At 41.0% G+C, this 17,177-nt stretch overlaps 1 protein-coding gene across 2 annotated transcripts in view; it reads left to right on the top strand.

Annotated features, from left to right (window-relative positions):
- SUSD1 (sushi domain containing 1) overlaps positions 1–17,177 on the top strand; it is a 1,292,988-nt gene that overhangs the window by 286,086 nt on the left and 989,725 nt on the right. For both annotated transcript variants that reach the window (XM_069630622.1, XM_069630623.1), the window contains exon 3: positions 1,478–1,639. In XM_069630622.1, the coding sequence (XP_069486723.1) occupies positions 1,478–1,639 (162 nt within the window). The remainder of the gene's footprint in view (positions 1–1,477; positions 1,640–17,177) is intronic.

Raw genomic sequence — 17,177 nt, 5'->3', positions numbered from 1 at the left:
TTAAGGGAGGGTCTGGTCAAAACCTATGAAATTCAGTGAAAAAACGTTGTTAAAGGAATGTTATGGTTACAAGTAAAAGCAAAACAGCCTTGATATTTACCAGTTATGGTAAGCTATGCAACCATAACAAGCGCCACCACTGTGCACTGCTAAGACTAACACCCAGGACATCAAAGATGACATCGCACATGTCATTGATGACATCACAGTTGGAAATGAATTTTGATGAAAATATCCCTACAAGGGTTTGTGTTTGCAATGTTTCTAGCAAGATGTCCCGGTGATCGGGAGACCTCTCATGAACTACTTAATGTATTAAAAAATGTAAACATATAAACAAAATATGTGGAGTGTTGTTGTTAATACAGGAACCTAATAATACATACAAATAGGCAATAGCTGCAGCATGCACCATAGAATTACAGCATTTTTAATCTGGTAATATTGGCCAGTAAAATAACAACTGCAGCCCTATCAGAATTTTGACTAATGTTAATTATGGAATAAATAGCTAACAATTCAAGACTTAATACACTCCTGTTAGAACAAACAATACATATGAAGAGCCACAATGCATAGAAATCCGAGGCACATACAGGGAAACTCCAATGAGGAAACAATCAACATCACAAGAAAATGATAACATTAGAGTTCATCATCATGTATACAAACCAATTGTGTGTTTGAGGCATGCTTATTTCCCCATATATGTGCACAATGAACTGAGGCAAAATCCCAAAGAAAGTACCTTAACAACATAGAACATGGTTAATGTCTTTTGAATTTTAAAATTCTCACTGTTAGTGAACAGAAACAACTGGCCTACATATGTCAGTGAACAAAAAGTGACCCAGATATGTGATGTCATGAGTGATGTCATCATTGATGCCGTGGGTGTTAGTCTTAGCAGTGCACAGTGGCGGCACGAGTTATAGTTGCTTAGCTTACCATACCTGGCGAATTTCAAGGGTTTTCCGGTTGTACTTGTAACCATAACGTCCCTTTAACATAGTTTTCCCACTGAATATATATATTTATAGAAATTTTTATCTCTGACCATTGCTCATTTATTTGGAGATGTAACAGGAAAGATTTTCAATGCTAAATGTTATTGCGATTAATATTGTCACGTTAAGTCTCTGTGGTCAGTCGTTTAAACTTGAGTTGTGCACTCGCACATAACCTAAGCAGCTTGATACTTGACACAGAATGCAATTGGCTCATCTATAATTACTACAGGTTTTTTTAAAAGTGCACACACATATTTCAAAACTATGATTTGTTGACTTTGCATCAGTAAATTCAAGAAATGTCAGTAAGATTGTCTTGAATTTTTACAGTTTTCTTGTCCTTCATTCTTTTCCAGGCATCGCCATCAATTTAAGTTCCTTCTGTCGCTTGAGATGCTGTTTTTTCTCTAGTTGTCACTTTGGATTCCACAGGACTTTGACTGTTTGTATTTTCCAATCTGAAACAGATAAAGATGAGTGCCAGATCGGGGCCGCTAACATCTGTGGAAACCACTCTGCCTGCCACAATACATATGGGAGCTTCTACTGCACGTGCCATGAAGGCTTCCGTCCATTCAACAACAACCACAACAACACTTACATTCCCAATGATGGAACCTACTGTACAGGTAAGGAAACTCCTATCCATAGGTCAGAAACCTCCAATGAGCTGTGGAGTTACTACTATTCTTAAAATGGCAGCTTCTGAACTGTGCATTTGCAGCCCCTTCGGCTTCAGTCATTGTCGACCGAAGGTTCAGTGAATGAAGTGGGAAACCTGTGCTCTGGGAATGCCAGCATGGGGATAGGGTTGGGGGCTTACAAGCTTGATGGGGGTCTGGTGGAGTCATGACAGGCAAGTGATATGCAGAGTGAGGTGGATTACCAGTTTTACAGGCAAAATAAATGCTACTAAAGGTGGTGTGCCTTAGTTATTGGTCACCTGTGAGCAATTTACAATTTCTGCTATATTGTAACACAGCAAATTAATATCCTTGTTTCTGTTTTTAGAGTAGAAGTATGGTCTGTTTCAGAATGTTCCGGATGCTTTCATTCTGATCAACTGCATCCTTTGTTCCAGTCCCCTGCGATCTGTGTGGTAGCCCTCCACAGTGCTTTCAGTCATTGAGTTTTAACATATTTGCCCGGCCTAAAGTCTGTTATGGCTGGGCAACTGTAGTGCGAATACACATGACTTACTGAGTTGATGTGAAGCGTTTCTGACTATTCTTTTCGAATTGTTTATACATTATACATTGTGACTAAATCATTTTGTAACAGTGAGGACCATGTTTTTTAGTGTGGTAATGATCGGAAGCTCAATTTCTTCTGGCACACACTTCCCTCCATCACACTCGAGCAGACTTCCACAATATCTTTCTGGTCATTTGAATCTCTTGCAATGTGAGAGCACTTTATTTTCCTTATAGTCCATTGGGTGGGTGTCCTGACATGCTTGGAACATGGGAAGAAGATGTAGCTAAGAGTCTGTCCTGTAGGGCTTTTGAAGCATCGAAACAAATGCTATTGATTTTCACATCATCCTTCTGGCTTGCATGCAACATTCTACCTTGAAAAAAAAGGTATATAACATGTTTGCCCAAATCTTGCATTTATTAGTGCTGTATATTGGGCTTCATCGGCCCCAGCCAAATTAAAACTATGTTATCCATGTTACATTAGGGATAGGGATAGAGAGAGGCGTTTATCACACCCTTATTCAATAAAATGTCTACTTGTGAAAAAACAATCTACTTGTCCGCCACTCATTTCTGACCCCTCACAGCATGCAGCCCATATGACAGCCAGGAAAAGGACACTTCGCTAAGGGTAATAGTTATTTATGGTTATTTGGAGATCTCTGATCCATGGAAAATATTTCATGCATAAATGCCTTAAAGTTATTTATTTCGCGGCTCCCCCACAGCCAGTGAAAGACTCTGGTTGCAACCGTGCCAAACCAGAAGATCTGGATATTCTTCAATTCAGTCTGTTGCAGCTCCTGACATAGGAGGCCTATCTGCAGTGAAGGAGATCTGCTTTCCACTAAAATATTGTGCGAAATATGTAAGAACGCACTATCGCAAATCCCTGGTTATATCTTCTGCTGTAGATTGTTTCAGTTTGAGGAACCCTAAGACATTTGTTGTGGGCGAGAGGTCATCACCAAATGTCTTCTTTTTGAGAACATGGGTGAAATAAGTCTTGTCAGTTGGACAATATTTATTTCATAAGACCCTAAAAAAACACTTTCTAAATATTCTAGGGCTGAGGTAGTTTAATAATCGAACTCCAGTCCTAGAATCTTTGTGGAAAGTGATGGACAATGTTCAGGTAGAAGTTGTAAAAATATGATCGCATCAGCAGTGCCCTGTTCAGCGGTATTCTCACTTGATACCCACTATTGAAGGAATGTTTAGCTCTTCCACTTTTTCCTACATGAATAGCCTGTACACCTGCTTCACACGTCGTGACAATGTTATTGTAAATGTGTTTCTACGGAACATCACCTACTATTTCATGCCCTGAACACTGCAACTTAGTCACGGTCTGCAGTGCCATCTTGTATTACCACGCAGACCTCTTCAGTTAACATTGAATGGTCTTGTGGCAGAGATCAATGCATGACGAGAGTACCTGCTGTTTTGCGACCGCCAGAGCTCTATGCTCGATTTACATCTTTTCTGAAAGATCATTGCTCAAAGAAACAACAACTATCAGCACTGTAATTTGAGTGTTTGTATTAACATTTAATTGCAGAAAGTCAACATACATTAGTTATTACAGAGTAATCAACAGAAATCAGTTACTCGGGTCATAATTGAGCACAGGTTAAAACATGATACAATATCTTCCATCTATTTCATTGTCCAAGGTAGATGATTCAGTTAGTTTTGGAAGGCTGCCCTGCTAAAATTTATTTTCTATTTGGGTTTTTAAATGTTTGTTTCTATTGAAGTCTATGGAAGACCTAGAGCTTGATTTTGGGGTGGGAATGAGTCGAAGGCTGGTGATCCTTCAAATGATAATGATAAGGATAATGATGTGTTATTTATATAGCGCCTTAATCCAAAGTGCTTTTATAGAGCACATATTTACATATAATATCACCCAACCGAAATTAGTACTCATTTATCAACCTCGGAAGGATGAAAGGTTGCCGGGGTTCGGACCTGCGACCTGCAGATCACGCTCAGATTGCAGAAGCGAGCGCTCAACCCGCTGAGCTATCTTACCTGCAAATAAAGGTATGTTTATAGGTATGGTTGATTTTTTTTAAGTGTAGCCAGCTAAGGTAGCATGAGATAAAAGGCATCTGAGCATTAACAAGACCTAGATAGTGATGGGGATGACTTATGATTTGCCCACCTTCCTGCACTCTCAGCGGCAGGAGGATCAATGCACTACAAGTGTAAATGGCAAAGTCACACTATATGAATCATAGTCTACACTGCAACGCTTGAAAACACTGAAACAAATGCTCATGAATAACTTCTCTGATGATGAAAGGGGGTGTGTGTGTGAACAGCAGTGTCAGAGAGAGATACCACCACCCCATGTAAGAACATTCAACATACAGGTTAAGAATCATGATCTTCTCAAAATTTGGACTGTGACTATTTGTTCGTCATTCCCCCACCCCAAAAAAATCAAAACCTTGCTTCTTGCTCCAACATGGAAAACACGCACAGCTTTTAGAGTTCTGTTCTAGCTGCAGCAGACATTGTAATATGAAAATAATTAAAAGCACATACACGCTTCTAAGCCTGACAATCACATGTTATTAAATCAGTAAACTGAACAAAATACCTGTGTGGATCATCTGGGCTCAGACACACAAACAAAATATCTGACTCTTGCACCTTTCTCACTGGATGTTTATTGGGTTAAGGTTACAGAAAAGTGTCTTCCCCTTTAAAGAGCCTCTAGAAGAGCTGTTGGTTCCTTCCTCTTCCTCCTTCCTGGTTCTAGGAGGTCCACTGGCATGAGTCACATTTCTCTCCTTCCTGCTCCTGCAACGTGGAAAACAATGAATCATGACTTCATCTTGTTTTTTTCTTTAATACCCTCCACTGGTCTCTTGTTGGGAGTCCTTTTTGTCTCCTGGTTCCAAGTGGGCTATTCATGTTCTCCAATTGGCTAACGGTGGCCTCTCCCTGTTTTCATAGCGGTTTGTCTTTTGAGACTTGGTTCGGCCAGAAATAGCCATCTACTTTTCCAGGCCCCTCCCCTAGGAATCTTCCTCTGCTCTCTGCTACCTTAACCCCATGAACTGTGGTCTAGGGAGGTGTAACAGTTGTGGACCCACCTCCCGCTCTGGGTTTTGAGCCCACCGGATGATGGTGTGCGGTCTGGCTCAGGTCTTCGGCTTCAGGACCTGGTTCCCCTTGAAGGTAAGGTGATTTCCATGTGCCTAGTTTCCCCAGGGCAGCCAGTTCTGTAATCAACTGCTGTTTATGTTTATAGATTTGTATTGCACTCCCGGTACCCGAAGGCTTAAGGGCGCAGAGAAAAGTAAGACATGACACAACAAAACATAAAGCATAATTGGTCTGATTGGTGCTGATCGGGGGTCACCTTAAATGAATCTAGTAGAAAAGAAAAGTCCTCAAAATCCTTTATAGATAGAGCATTTCTGAGAGCCGGGGTCCGGGCGTTCCATGCTAATGGGGCTGCTATACTGAAAGCTACGTTGCGTGCTTTGTTGGTGTTACAAAGTGTAGTTTTTAAGAGATTAGTATTGTCAGATCTCTAAGATCTGGTGCTATTTTTTTTTACAATAGCTTCCATTAAATAAGATGGCATCTGACCCAAAAGACATTTGTGTGTTATAAATAACAACCTAAAACGCACCCTAGCCTGTATGGGGAGCCAATGAAGGCTCCGTCTTGCCTCCGAAACATGGTCCCTACGGTGAAGTCCTTTCACGACCCTCACTGCCCCATTCTGGATGACCTGGAGGCAGTGAAAATCTGTTTGGGTAATGCCTACTAAAAGACTACAACAATAATCCAATTTGGAGCCAATGATAGCTGTAGCTAGAGTCTCTGAGTTTTTCTCAGATATCAGAGGACGAAGATAGCGGAAAAACGTATTGAAGTATGAGGAGGAGGAAACTAGACTATTCACCTGAGCCTTCATGTTCAGGTTCTTATCCAAAATAATACCTAAGGGCTTCACCTTACTCTTCACCTCAATGGTGCAGTTGTCTATATTAAAATTCTTGTACATCGGTCCTAGTTTCGCAAGTCTAGTATCCGCGGCAACAATCATAAGTTCTGTTTTGGCACTGTTAAGTGCCAGGCCGTTCAACACCATCCAATTATGAATCTTTTGGTATACTTTGATGTTTATTTCATCATCACAATGTGAACCTGAGATAGGAATGACACATTGTGTGTCGTCAGCGTAGTTGGCAAATACAATCCCTTCTTGTTCTAACATGAAAACGAAAGGGATCATGAAAATATTATGAAAGCACAGGGAGACGCAAGCTCCTTGCGGAACCCCATACAGCAAGTGAGTTGGTTTTGCCTCTGCAAATTCACTCGCCACTGTCACCTGTCTTCCGCTGTGAAATTAGATGATCCATTGAGTAGCCTAAGCTGAAAAGTTGGCGATTTCCCTTAACCTGGTGGACAGAATGGAATGGTCCACCAGGTCGAAGGCTGCTGAGAGGTCTAGGATCATAAGTAAGGCTGTTTAACCTCCGTCCAAGCCTTGATGCAGCTGAGATTTTAGGGCTAAAAGGGTGTTCTCTGTCCCTTGATTTTGACGAAACCCAGATTGATATTAATGAAGGTTTATAGTGACTTTTTCGACAGTCAAAGTTTCGAAATACAAAAGTTTCGACAACAAAGCATCGAATAAAAATTCAAATGCACTTTTTTTTAAAACTTATTTTACTATACAAAACTAAACCCTTTAACATAAAAAAAAATGCATTTGAAATGTTTTTGTTGTTGAAACTTTGTATTACAAAGTTTTGTGTTTAGAAACTTTTTTTCAAAATTGTAACTGGATATCATTTATGAAGGATCTGGTTGTTATTTCAGAAAAGTGAAATCTGATAGTCTGCGACTATCCAAAATGTTCAACAAAAAAAGTGGTGTTGGAGATAGGTCTATAATTAGAAGACGTCAAGGGACAGACATTGGATTTGTTTAATAGGGGCGTGATCCAAGCGTTTGTCATCTCGGACACTATTCTGGGCAAAGGAGGCATTAACAAATTTTGTGAGCGCGGGAATCAGTATGGGTGAACACTCCTTAATCATGATTGCAGAACAGGGGTCCCCCTTACAGCTAGTGATTTTTAATTGAGCAATAACTTTAGATAATTCTGCTTCTGATACTGCAGAGAAGTTAAATATATGAAGCTCCTTATCCTTTTTAGGTAGGATATGAACATTGGCTCCTAAATCCTTTTTACTCAGAGAGAATGTTTTCGCTTCAATCTATTCTTTAATCCTCTTTAGTTTATTCAACATAGCATCCTGGATATTTGTACACCAAATATCATTTGTTAGAATGGGGTCTTCAAAAGGACCCTGAATGTGTTCTTGCTCTTTTAATATTTTAAAGAGTTCTTTGCTATCGGACATAGCATTCGCTATTCTGACATTCAGTGACTCCTTTTTTGCTGTAATCATAGCCGATTTATAGGCAGTTGCAGCTTTTTATAGGTGGCCAAACTAAGTGAGTCTCAACACTGTCGCCAGGTATAAAATAGTTTCATTTTTATAACCTTGAGCTCTGTGAGGTTATTATTAAACCAGGCATTACTTCTGCATTTATTTTGATATGTTTCCTTAACGGGGGCTAACCTCTTCGTAGCTGCACTTAATGATTTCACAAAGGTATTAGAAATGTACTGTATTGCAGATTTCTGCATTCAAGGTCGTGGCCCATGATGTCAGATTCTCTCCGGTCATTTTCTTAAGACTTCTGACTGGTAAGGAAACCGTAGACTCAATCAATCTTTTTGTAAAGTAATTGATACAGGTCGTAAAGTAGATGCAGAAGTGATCCAACCAGGGACATGGTTTGACTGCGATGTCTAGTAGATTGAGATTGTGGGTAGAAACCCAGTCCAAGTTGTGTCCCTTTATATGTGTGGGCTCTCTAATAAAGTGAGAGAAGCCCAAGGAATCCAGAGCCGTCTCCATAGCTCCTGCAGTGGCGTCAATGTCACTGCCCAACCACATGGCTATATGTCGACAACATGGCTGTATGTCGACCCACTTGGTTGTGTAGCTGCGCTGAGTTTTTTGCAGTAGTCTGGGTCCTTTCCTCCACCCTGTGGCTCCTTCACAACTTAGCTGCCCTGGCCACTCTGTCATTTGGGTACCAACTACAAGGTAGACTGGGACTCCAGAGTACCCTTGGTTTGTATTCTGCCCCATCCATTGGGCACACCCTTTCCAGGTTTAGAGTGGTATTCCCTGCTACAGCATGTTGGACACAAATCTAGTGCTACGAACTCGATAACTGGACACACCAACCATGCTAGTCATGCCTGCATTGCTGTGAGATGTCAAAAGACACTGAAGGACACTACCTTCACATGTGTCCTCCTGAAAAATGGAAATGATGGGGTTAATAACATTGAGGTTGCTTTCGAAAGAGGCAAACGGGAGAATTCAGCCATACGGTAATACACAGCTTCATGACCATTATCCAAATTATATTTACTGGATTCATTTTATGTGGAAAGCACATTACTACAGCACTAGAAAGTATTCTTTGTCATATTTGGGTAGAGTTTTAGATTTAATTCATTATGCATATCCATGTCCTCTGTTTGAACACTCAGTGTCTTAATGTTATTGGGCAAAACGTTTAGTGTGGTTCCTGGCGTCTTGGTATGCGTAGTGTGTGTTAGCTTCTTCCCTGCCTGTGCAGCCGGCGGAGGGAGAGGGGATCAGCGCCTCCTGCAGGCGGGTCGGGCTGAGGTTTGGCTCAGGTTTCTGGTACAGTTGTTCGTTTGTTTCTATTTTCCATTTCTTTCAAAAAGATTGGGTGAAAAGCCATGCCTTGAGCTGTTTGCTCAAAGTAAGGTGGTTCACCTCCAGGCAGAGGTTTGGGTAGGATGTGCCACAGTTTCATGGCCAGAACAGAAAAAGAGGATCCTTCCATAACACTTAGGTCCAGCTATGCTGCACCTCTATTAGTTCCCAACTTAAACAAGAAACACTGCTAAGTGTTCTGCAAGGAGTGTATTTATTTATTAACTTATTTGTAAAGCGCACTAAGCAGTCAGGCATCAAGGCGCCGGTTACAGACATTGGGATTAGCTTGACATATTATGAATTAACATTTTGGAAAAACTTTGGTCATGTTTGGAAATAAGTTTTATCAAGAAAGAACACCTGGTAATTCCCTGCGCCCTTTATGTTCGAGGAAAGAAAAGAATCTACTGAATACTTGTTAGTATTTGAGGTTTGTATTTGTAAAAGTTCAAGACAAAACTCTTTTCAATAACATGTTGCTCCACTTGTTATCAAAGTAATTAGGTAATTTCAATTTGTACAGATCTTTACTTCAAAAACACTTTTCAGTAACATGTTGCTCCACTTGTTGTGAAAAAAAGAAATTTTCGGAAATTTTCAATTTGTGCACATTTTTGCATTGTACTTGACTTGTTAAAAAAAGAAGAAAAAAATGATTCAATTGGCCGATTAAGGCCTTTAAGATTTTAAATACATGTTACTTCACATGTCTATAGTCCTTAACAAAGGGTTTCTTTGGTGATAGATATTAAGCTTGTGCCCTCTCGACACGTGTTTCCCCAGATGTTGTGATCTGGTTCTTCATCAGAGGTATTTTTTGTGATGAAAGGAGCTGTGGAAAAATACACCATATATGTTGTGAGTACTTGCTGGTCAGTATGAGGATTAAGAAAGGAATAGTTAGGAAAATTGAAGGATAGGATGGAAGGAGTTTAAATAACATTACAAGTGGGCTGGTTACACAAGGTTTATCCAAATTTGTACTCACTTAGCACAGTCTGAGAGTAATGTGTTCAGAGTGTAGTGTTAATTCCCATGTTGGCAAAACTCCATTATAACAAGTTGTTATCCTTGTAGGGAATGTGTTGGTAGTTTGCTGAGATTCCTTTAAAGTTGCTCTGGTAGGGCAAAAAAGGGAGGGATATAATGTTTTGTTGGGCATGGCTAGAAATATCATTTCTAGTTGCTAAGTCTGAATTATTTCCTAAATAATTGAGAACTGTGTGCTATGAACTATCTTAACTTGGCACTAAGGGCAGATTCACTCCTTGCTGAATATTCGTATCTTAATGAAATCGAGGCACATGCGGCCTGATAACCGATGCTGTGTTGTCTTTTTTAGTTAAAATGGCCGCTATATATACTGACGCAATGACATCACTTGTTTTTGATGTAACGCGATGCCGTCATCGCGTCAGGCGCAATTTTGGAGCGAAATTATCATTGTGACATTTTTCTGCATATTCTGGGAAACTAGTGATGACCTGTTTATGTGTTTTCTGTGGATAAATGGTGTTTGGGAATATAAAGGCCTTGGGGCACTCTAAATGGCAGTGCTATGTGAGTACATTACAACATGTTTATTAACCACTTACATATTCACAAAAAGAGATAAGAGTATAGAATGGTAAGCACACGTTAGTGGGAGAGGACCTTAAGGTATAATAATGGTGACTGTTTCAGATAGTTCAAGATGTTATCAATCTCGTTAGAAATACTCATTTATAGACGAGGAGACAATGTAAAACAGGAAAGCCTTTAGACCATAAAGTTAAGTTTAAAAAGTGTATAATAGGAAAAATAAGGGAAATGGAAAAAGTGTATGTGCAGAGTTTTCAAGGTGCTGGCATTTCATATTTGATAGTTATAGCGGATAAACATGAACATAAATATCACAGCACAGTAATAGTGTGTATACATGTTACTCTGTGCTATAATAGGGTGTAAATTGAAATATTAAATATGATGAAATAGTTCATTGTGTTTAAACCGGCTTGGCAACAGTCTGCCAGGGCAACAGTCTGTCAGGCATATCTATTTCGCTTGGCACTGTCGCTGTATCTTTTCTCTATTGCCTCCTCTTGCTTGTTTGGCAATTCATTCAATGCCAAAAAACGAAATTTCCTTTAGGTTATCATGGGCATGGTCTTGACAAAAGTGATTGGCTAGTGGGAATCTTGGATCATTGTTTCTTGTTCTTAAGTGTTGCATTATGCGGGTTTTCAAGTTTCTTATTGTGCTGCCAATGTACATTTTCTGGCATGTGCATATTATGCCATATACCACATAGTTTGAATTACAATTGATAAAGTGTTTAAGATGGTGTTCTTGTCCATTGGGCAGGGTCATGTTTTTTGGCATTAACAGAGTAATTGCAAACTGAACAGGATCCACACTTCTAGTTTCCTTTTAGTTTCTTTATGGTCTGTTGTTGGTTGGAAGTGAGAAGGACATAGCAGGTTTTTGAGGTTGCGGGCTCTCCGGTACTTTATACTTGGATGGTTATCCAAATATGGTCTTAAATCCTCGTCTGTTGTTAAAACTGACCAATGTTTAAGGAGACTTTTGTGTAAGGTAGATGTTTCTGAGTGGTAAATTGTGATGAATATTGTTTCTTGACTCATTGTGGCATTGATCAGAAGTTTATTTAGTAGTAACTCATTTCTGGATCTGAGTAGTGTTTTCTGATATGCTTTGTTTAGGGTAGAGTTGTGGTAGCCTCTGTCGAGGAATTTCTGTTTTGCCACAGTGATGCGTTTATCAAATTCTCCAGTGGTTGTGCAATTTCTCTTAATTCTGAGAAATTCTCTGTAGGGGGTATTGGTTATGGTATGATGTGAATGGTTGCTTGTTGCATAAAGCGTGCTATTGCCTTTAGTTGGTTTCACATATGTTGTCTGTATGATATTATTGGCAACATATAGTTCAAGATCTAGGAATTGGATCCTCTCCGTGCTTTCTTGTATAGTAAGCTCAAAATTGTAAGAGTTGTTGGTAAGGTGCTGATGGTATTCTTTGAGTTGCTGTGATGTTCCATTCCAAATCATCAAAATGTCATCGATGTAGCGGCCCCAGAATATGATGTTATTGTTGTGGGTAAAGGCCGGGTGTTGCCATGCATGCTGTAACTCATAGTCACCCATGTAGAGGTTAGAATATGCTGGGTCCAACTTAGCCCCCATCGCCGTTCCTCGTTTCTGGTTGTAGATCTTGGAGTTGAAGAGAAAAATGTTGTTGTGTAACACGAAGTTTAGCATCTCTAGTATCATTGCATTTTGTAGAAAATATTAAACAGATCATGTTTTCAGAAAGTATTCAGTGGTCTCTATGCCCTTGGTATGCAAAATACTGATGTATAGTGATATGTCCAAGGTGACCAATTTAATGTTTTCTTCCCAGTTTACTGATGGGAGTTGTTGAATTATGTGTTTGGTATCTTGTATATAGGAGGATAGACTGGCTGCTAGGTGTTGTAGGTGTTTATCGATGGGCTCTGTGAGGGGGCCTATTCCGTTGATTATTGGTCTAGTAGATGGCAAGTCTAAGTTTGGTTTGTGTATTTTTGGAATAAGGTATGCTGTTGCTGTAATGGGATGATCTGATGTCATGTAATCTTGTTCATCTTCTGTTAGCAATCCTTGTTCATACCAATAGGTATTCATTTGGTTCCATTCTGTTGTTAATGAAGGTATTCGATTCTCCTCTATTTGTTCATAGCAAGCTGTATCTTGAAGATGGAAGATGGATATTTGCCATTGCAATGTAATCCCTAGAAGTTAGTAGAACTATTTTGCCTCCGTTTTATGCTTGTTTCAAGACTATCTCCTTATTGTTTTTCAGATTTTGTATAGCTTTCATTTCCAGGGTTTACAGGTTGTATCTGATTTTCTTTTTTGATTATTGATGACCACTTAGGTAGTGATGTCTTAAGTCATTTGTGCCTATTTTTTGAAAGATGTCTCTTGTAGTTGTCATCGGTAGGTGTGGATTGAATGATGATTTGGATTTCAATTTGGTTTCGAGTGCCTGTCTAGGTCTAGATCGATTGCTGAAGCTAGTGTTTCCATTGTGATCTCTTCAGATTGATCTTCCAAACTTAGCAATGTGATGGTATGTTCAGCTAATATTGTTGTGATTGTGGCGGGAGTGGCGGCTGTTTCTTTTGGTTTAGGTATTTTCGTCAAATAGAGCTTTTTCAGTTTTAGTTTTCTGCAGAATTTAAAGGGATCTACATTTGTCTGGAAGTAGTCCATTTTGCTTGTGGGACTAAAAGAGAGGCCTTTGTGAGGCCCTCGGACATGGAGCGTGTGTGAGGACAAGGCATTTTCAGCAATGAGGTTTGTGGGATTGCCATCTATGTTGTGGTTGATCTTGGAAGTATTGGCGAGGTGAAAGTTACTCCAGCAGGCAAGAAAGGGGTCGGGCACTGTGTCGCAGTGAATAACGGGCAGTACAGATTAACACATTGTTGTGGAACAGGTACATTTGTGCCGGCTGTATAGTGATATACATTTGGCTTACCTTCCATGTATCCTGTGTCATTTCGGGCTGGGCTCCACGTGGACGGCAGCCATGGCAGCAAGCAGCGGTGAGCTGCAGAGAGCATCAGTGGCCTTGTGTACCAGCCTTTGGGACCGGCCCGCTCTGCCATCCGAACGCGGGGTGGGGGGGTGGAGCGAGCATTTCAGATCTCCTCGGCAAATCAGCTTGCCTGCAAGGCTTGGCAGTCATGTAGAGGCTGTTGGTCGTGTTGGCGGCAGCCATCTTATTTGGTGTTACAAAATCACAAAGGTGATGGGGAGCTCTGTACTCTGGGGATCCAGGGTTCCCGATGTGGGCATCCCATGCAACTGAGCTGTAGAGAGCAGAACCAGTGGTCTTGTGCCCCGGCCTTTGGGAGCGGCCGGCTCTGCCATCCGGCCTCCGGCGGGGGGCGAGGGGAGTGAGCCGTGCAGTATTGAAACTTACTTCTGAAGGAGGAAGGGAGCCCTCAATGGTAGGAATGATGGGCAATGCACATGGTTTTGAATATAATTTTTTTTAAATGGGTAGCCATTAGAGTATATGTAATGCTGATGTGATCTGTTCAAATCGCTTAATTTTAAGAAATCGGGCCTTATTACGAGGTAGGCGGCCACAGAATGAACGGTGCCGGTAAGGGACCGGCACTGTTCATTCCGGGCCGCCACATTATGAGGTCTGTAGCAGGTCCCGCTCTGCACGCCTGGTCAGACCAGACGTGCAGTTCGGGACCCGCTAGCAGACCAGGATGCTAACAACGGGCCCGTCATTAACGGGCCTGTTGTTTGCATCCTCCCATTCCCATTGAGCCCTATGGGGGCTCAAATGGGGATGTACCGGTTCCGGGTCCTGCGAAAGGGTATTACCGGGCCCTCCAAGGTCGGAATGGCCCGGTAAGTCCCCTTTTGCGGGACCCAACACGATTTCAGAGGTAGCCATGCCGCTAAAAACGGCATGGCTACCTCAAAACTCCTAATGAGGCCCATAGTCTTGCCACTTCATTTTGAACTCTTTGAAGTTTCCTCATTAGGTAATCTGGGAGTCCAAGAGAGGCGGTTTGCATAGTCTAGTTTGGATAGTATTAGAGAAATTATGGCCATAGCCATGTGTGTGAATTTAAGTGGGGTAAAATGCGGTTTAGTATACACATTTGGGGTTAAGAGCTTCTGAAAATGGTTTTGACCAGTGGATCAATAGTGAGCATGTTGTCCATTGTCGTTCCAAGATCCGTTTCTATACTTGATGGGTTTAGGCAAGGGCCCATATTGCCAGGCCAAGGGATTGTGGTGGAGTTGCAACCTGTACGATTACAGAGCATCAGATCAGTTTAGCTAGGGTTGAGTTTTAGTCTGCTTGCTGTCATCCATGCATGCCACCTGTGCAAGGCAGTTTTTAATGCTGGGGCATTTGGTGATGGGTGGTTCACAAATTTGTAGATTTGTGTTATCTGTTTATTTGCAGCAGGAGATGACAGATTTATTGATGATGTGCAGTAGGAATGTCATATAGATGTTGAAAAGTGAGGTGAGTGTGGATCCTTTGGGTACATCACAGGTAAGTGGGTGAGCCTGGGAATTCGTGGCACCCAAGATATAGAGGTTTCAGTTCTACCCATGATAAAGAAGGTGATTCAGTATAGAGCTGTTTCTTTAAAGCTGATATCTTCCTGTCTTTTAGGAGGCTCTCATGACTGATGGTGTCAAAAGCGGCTGAGATGTCTATCAGGATGAGTGCACTCTGAGTTTTCATTTGCATTGTTTTTAAGGGCATCTCAGATGGAGAACAGGGCTGATTCTGTTCTCCTAGAAAGTCTAAATCTGTGCTATGCCTCATTCAAGAGTTGGTTTGTTGTGATGAAATCCTGCAGTTGACGATATATACATTTTTGCAGAAGATTTAATGATGAAAGCCCTGTTTGAGATGGGATGATAGCTGGCTGGGTCAGATGGGTAAGATCTGGGCTTTTTGAGCAAAGGATACAGAGTTCCACTGAGCTGGGACTCTTCCGTTGCTGATGGAGTCGCAGAGGAGGGATAGGAAGATAGGCGCTAAATCTGGAGATTTCATAATTGATTTGTAAAGATTGGGGGCTGAGGGGCATGGATCATCCGGATATCAATGCTTTGCATGAGTGAATGGTAGTTTGTAGGTCCTTTGCAGACAGAAGGTTGAAAAACAATAGAGGAGATAGCGGGAGGTGTTTGGATCTCGTTGGTGGTTTGTTGGTGGGAGCGTTCTTTATTGTCACGGCGATCATGGATGTGAAAGAACTTTTGTTTAAAGCGTGCAGAAATCTAGTCACAGAGCTCTTGTGCAGCGGTAAGGGTCGCATTTCAGGCTGTCAGGTTTTTGAATTCTCTTGATGATTTTATACATTCCCTTTTGCTGTAATACCCCAAATCAGTGTGTTTAGGGAGGTTTGCTTTCTTTGCTTTGAGTATGTCAGCCCAGTAAAGGACAAACTGTTGATGGGAGGCAAATTCGCTAGTGTGTAGATTGTTTTTCCTCTAGTGCTTCTCCAGTTTCTGATTTCCTATTTTCAGTGATTTTATTCTGGTGGGGGGACCATGTGGCTTGTTTATTAGGGGCAATACAGTCCAACGCAGAAATAATCACATCGTGAATGTGGTGGAGTTTTGCATCCAATGTGCTTGTTGGTCCAACTGCCAGATAAGGTAGATTTGGTTGCTTTTATCCTTTCTAGTAGGGATTTGTGTACTACATTCCATGGTTTGTCATTGTTGATGGCTCCTTTGAAGGTCCTGTGAGGCATATTGTCTCTGTGAATATTGTGAATGGGATAGATACACTATCCCTGCACAGCAGGTGCACTGGGGAGCAGACTGTGATTATGTTTTCATTACAAAAAATACCATCCAGAATGTGTCCAGCTACATAGTTGGGACCTGGGTGGGTCGGAAGAAGGAGTTGGACACAATGTGGACATGTTGAGGTTCTTTTATTTACATAATAAAGAAAGTCTATCCCTCCCTATCACTATAGGGGGATTACCCTCCCTAACTAAATTAAAGTTGATTGTCATCAGGAAGTCAAAAAACAAAATGTCATCAGTCCATACCTCAATCTACCTGACCCTACTACTAATAAATAACTAAGCTGAGCCAAAAGAATGTCTCTTCTGGTGGTCTCCCCTTTTTCTTTTCCTATTCTCTTGTGGCATTCCTTCAGGCTTTTCTTAGTCAGTACAACTCTTCAATGTACAAATGTGTCTGTTTTGAAAAACAGCTCCTTATTCTGATCTCTTCTAATAAGGGTTTAGGGTTTTCTTTACTAGCTCATGTAGCTCTTCCCAACTGTTCATGGATCATTCCTTCCGAGACCATATGACCCTATCTTGGTTCTTCTTGAGATAGTCTCTCAAATATCTTCCTTTCACTTTATGTTGTTCACTTGCTTTATCAGCTTTGCAGGTTTCCTAGCTCTGAGGTCTCCTTAATGAATTATTTTCCTCATTGTTTATCTCACTCTATATCTCACTCTTTATTCTTGACTCATAACCCATACTATAACTTCTCGTTAATTGGTCTCCCCACTCTTCAGGACCTACCTCTCTTTCAGTTATGTCCTTTTGTTTCTTTCTCTCTCCCCAGGATCTTTGTCTCCACTTTCTTAAT

Source organism: Ambystoma mexicanum, chromosome 6q (genome assembly GCF_040938575.1).
Source record: "Ambystoma mexicanum isolate Mex_15411 chromosome 6q, UKY_AmexF1_1, whole genome shotgun sequence".
Lineage (NCBI taxonomy): Eukaryota > Metazoa > Chordata > Amphibia > Caudata > Ambystomatidae > Ambystoma > Ambystoma mexicanum.
This window is presented reverse-complemented; position numbering and strand designations above follow the sequence as displayed.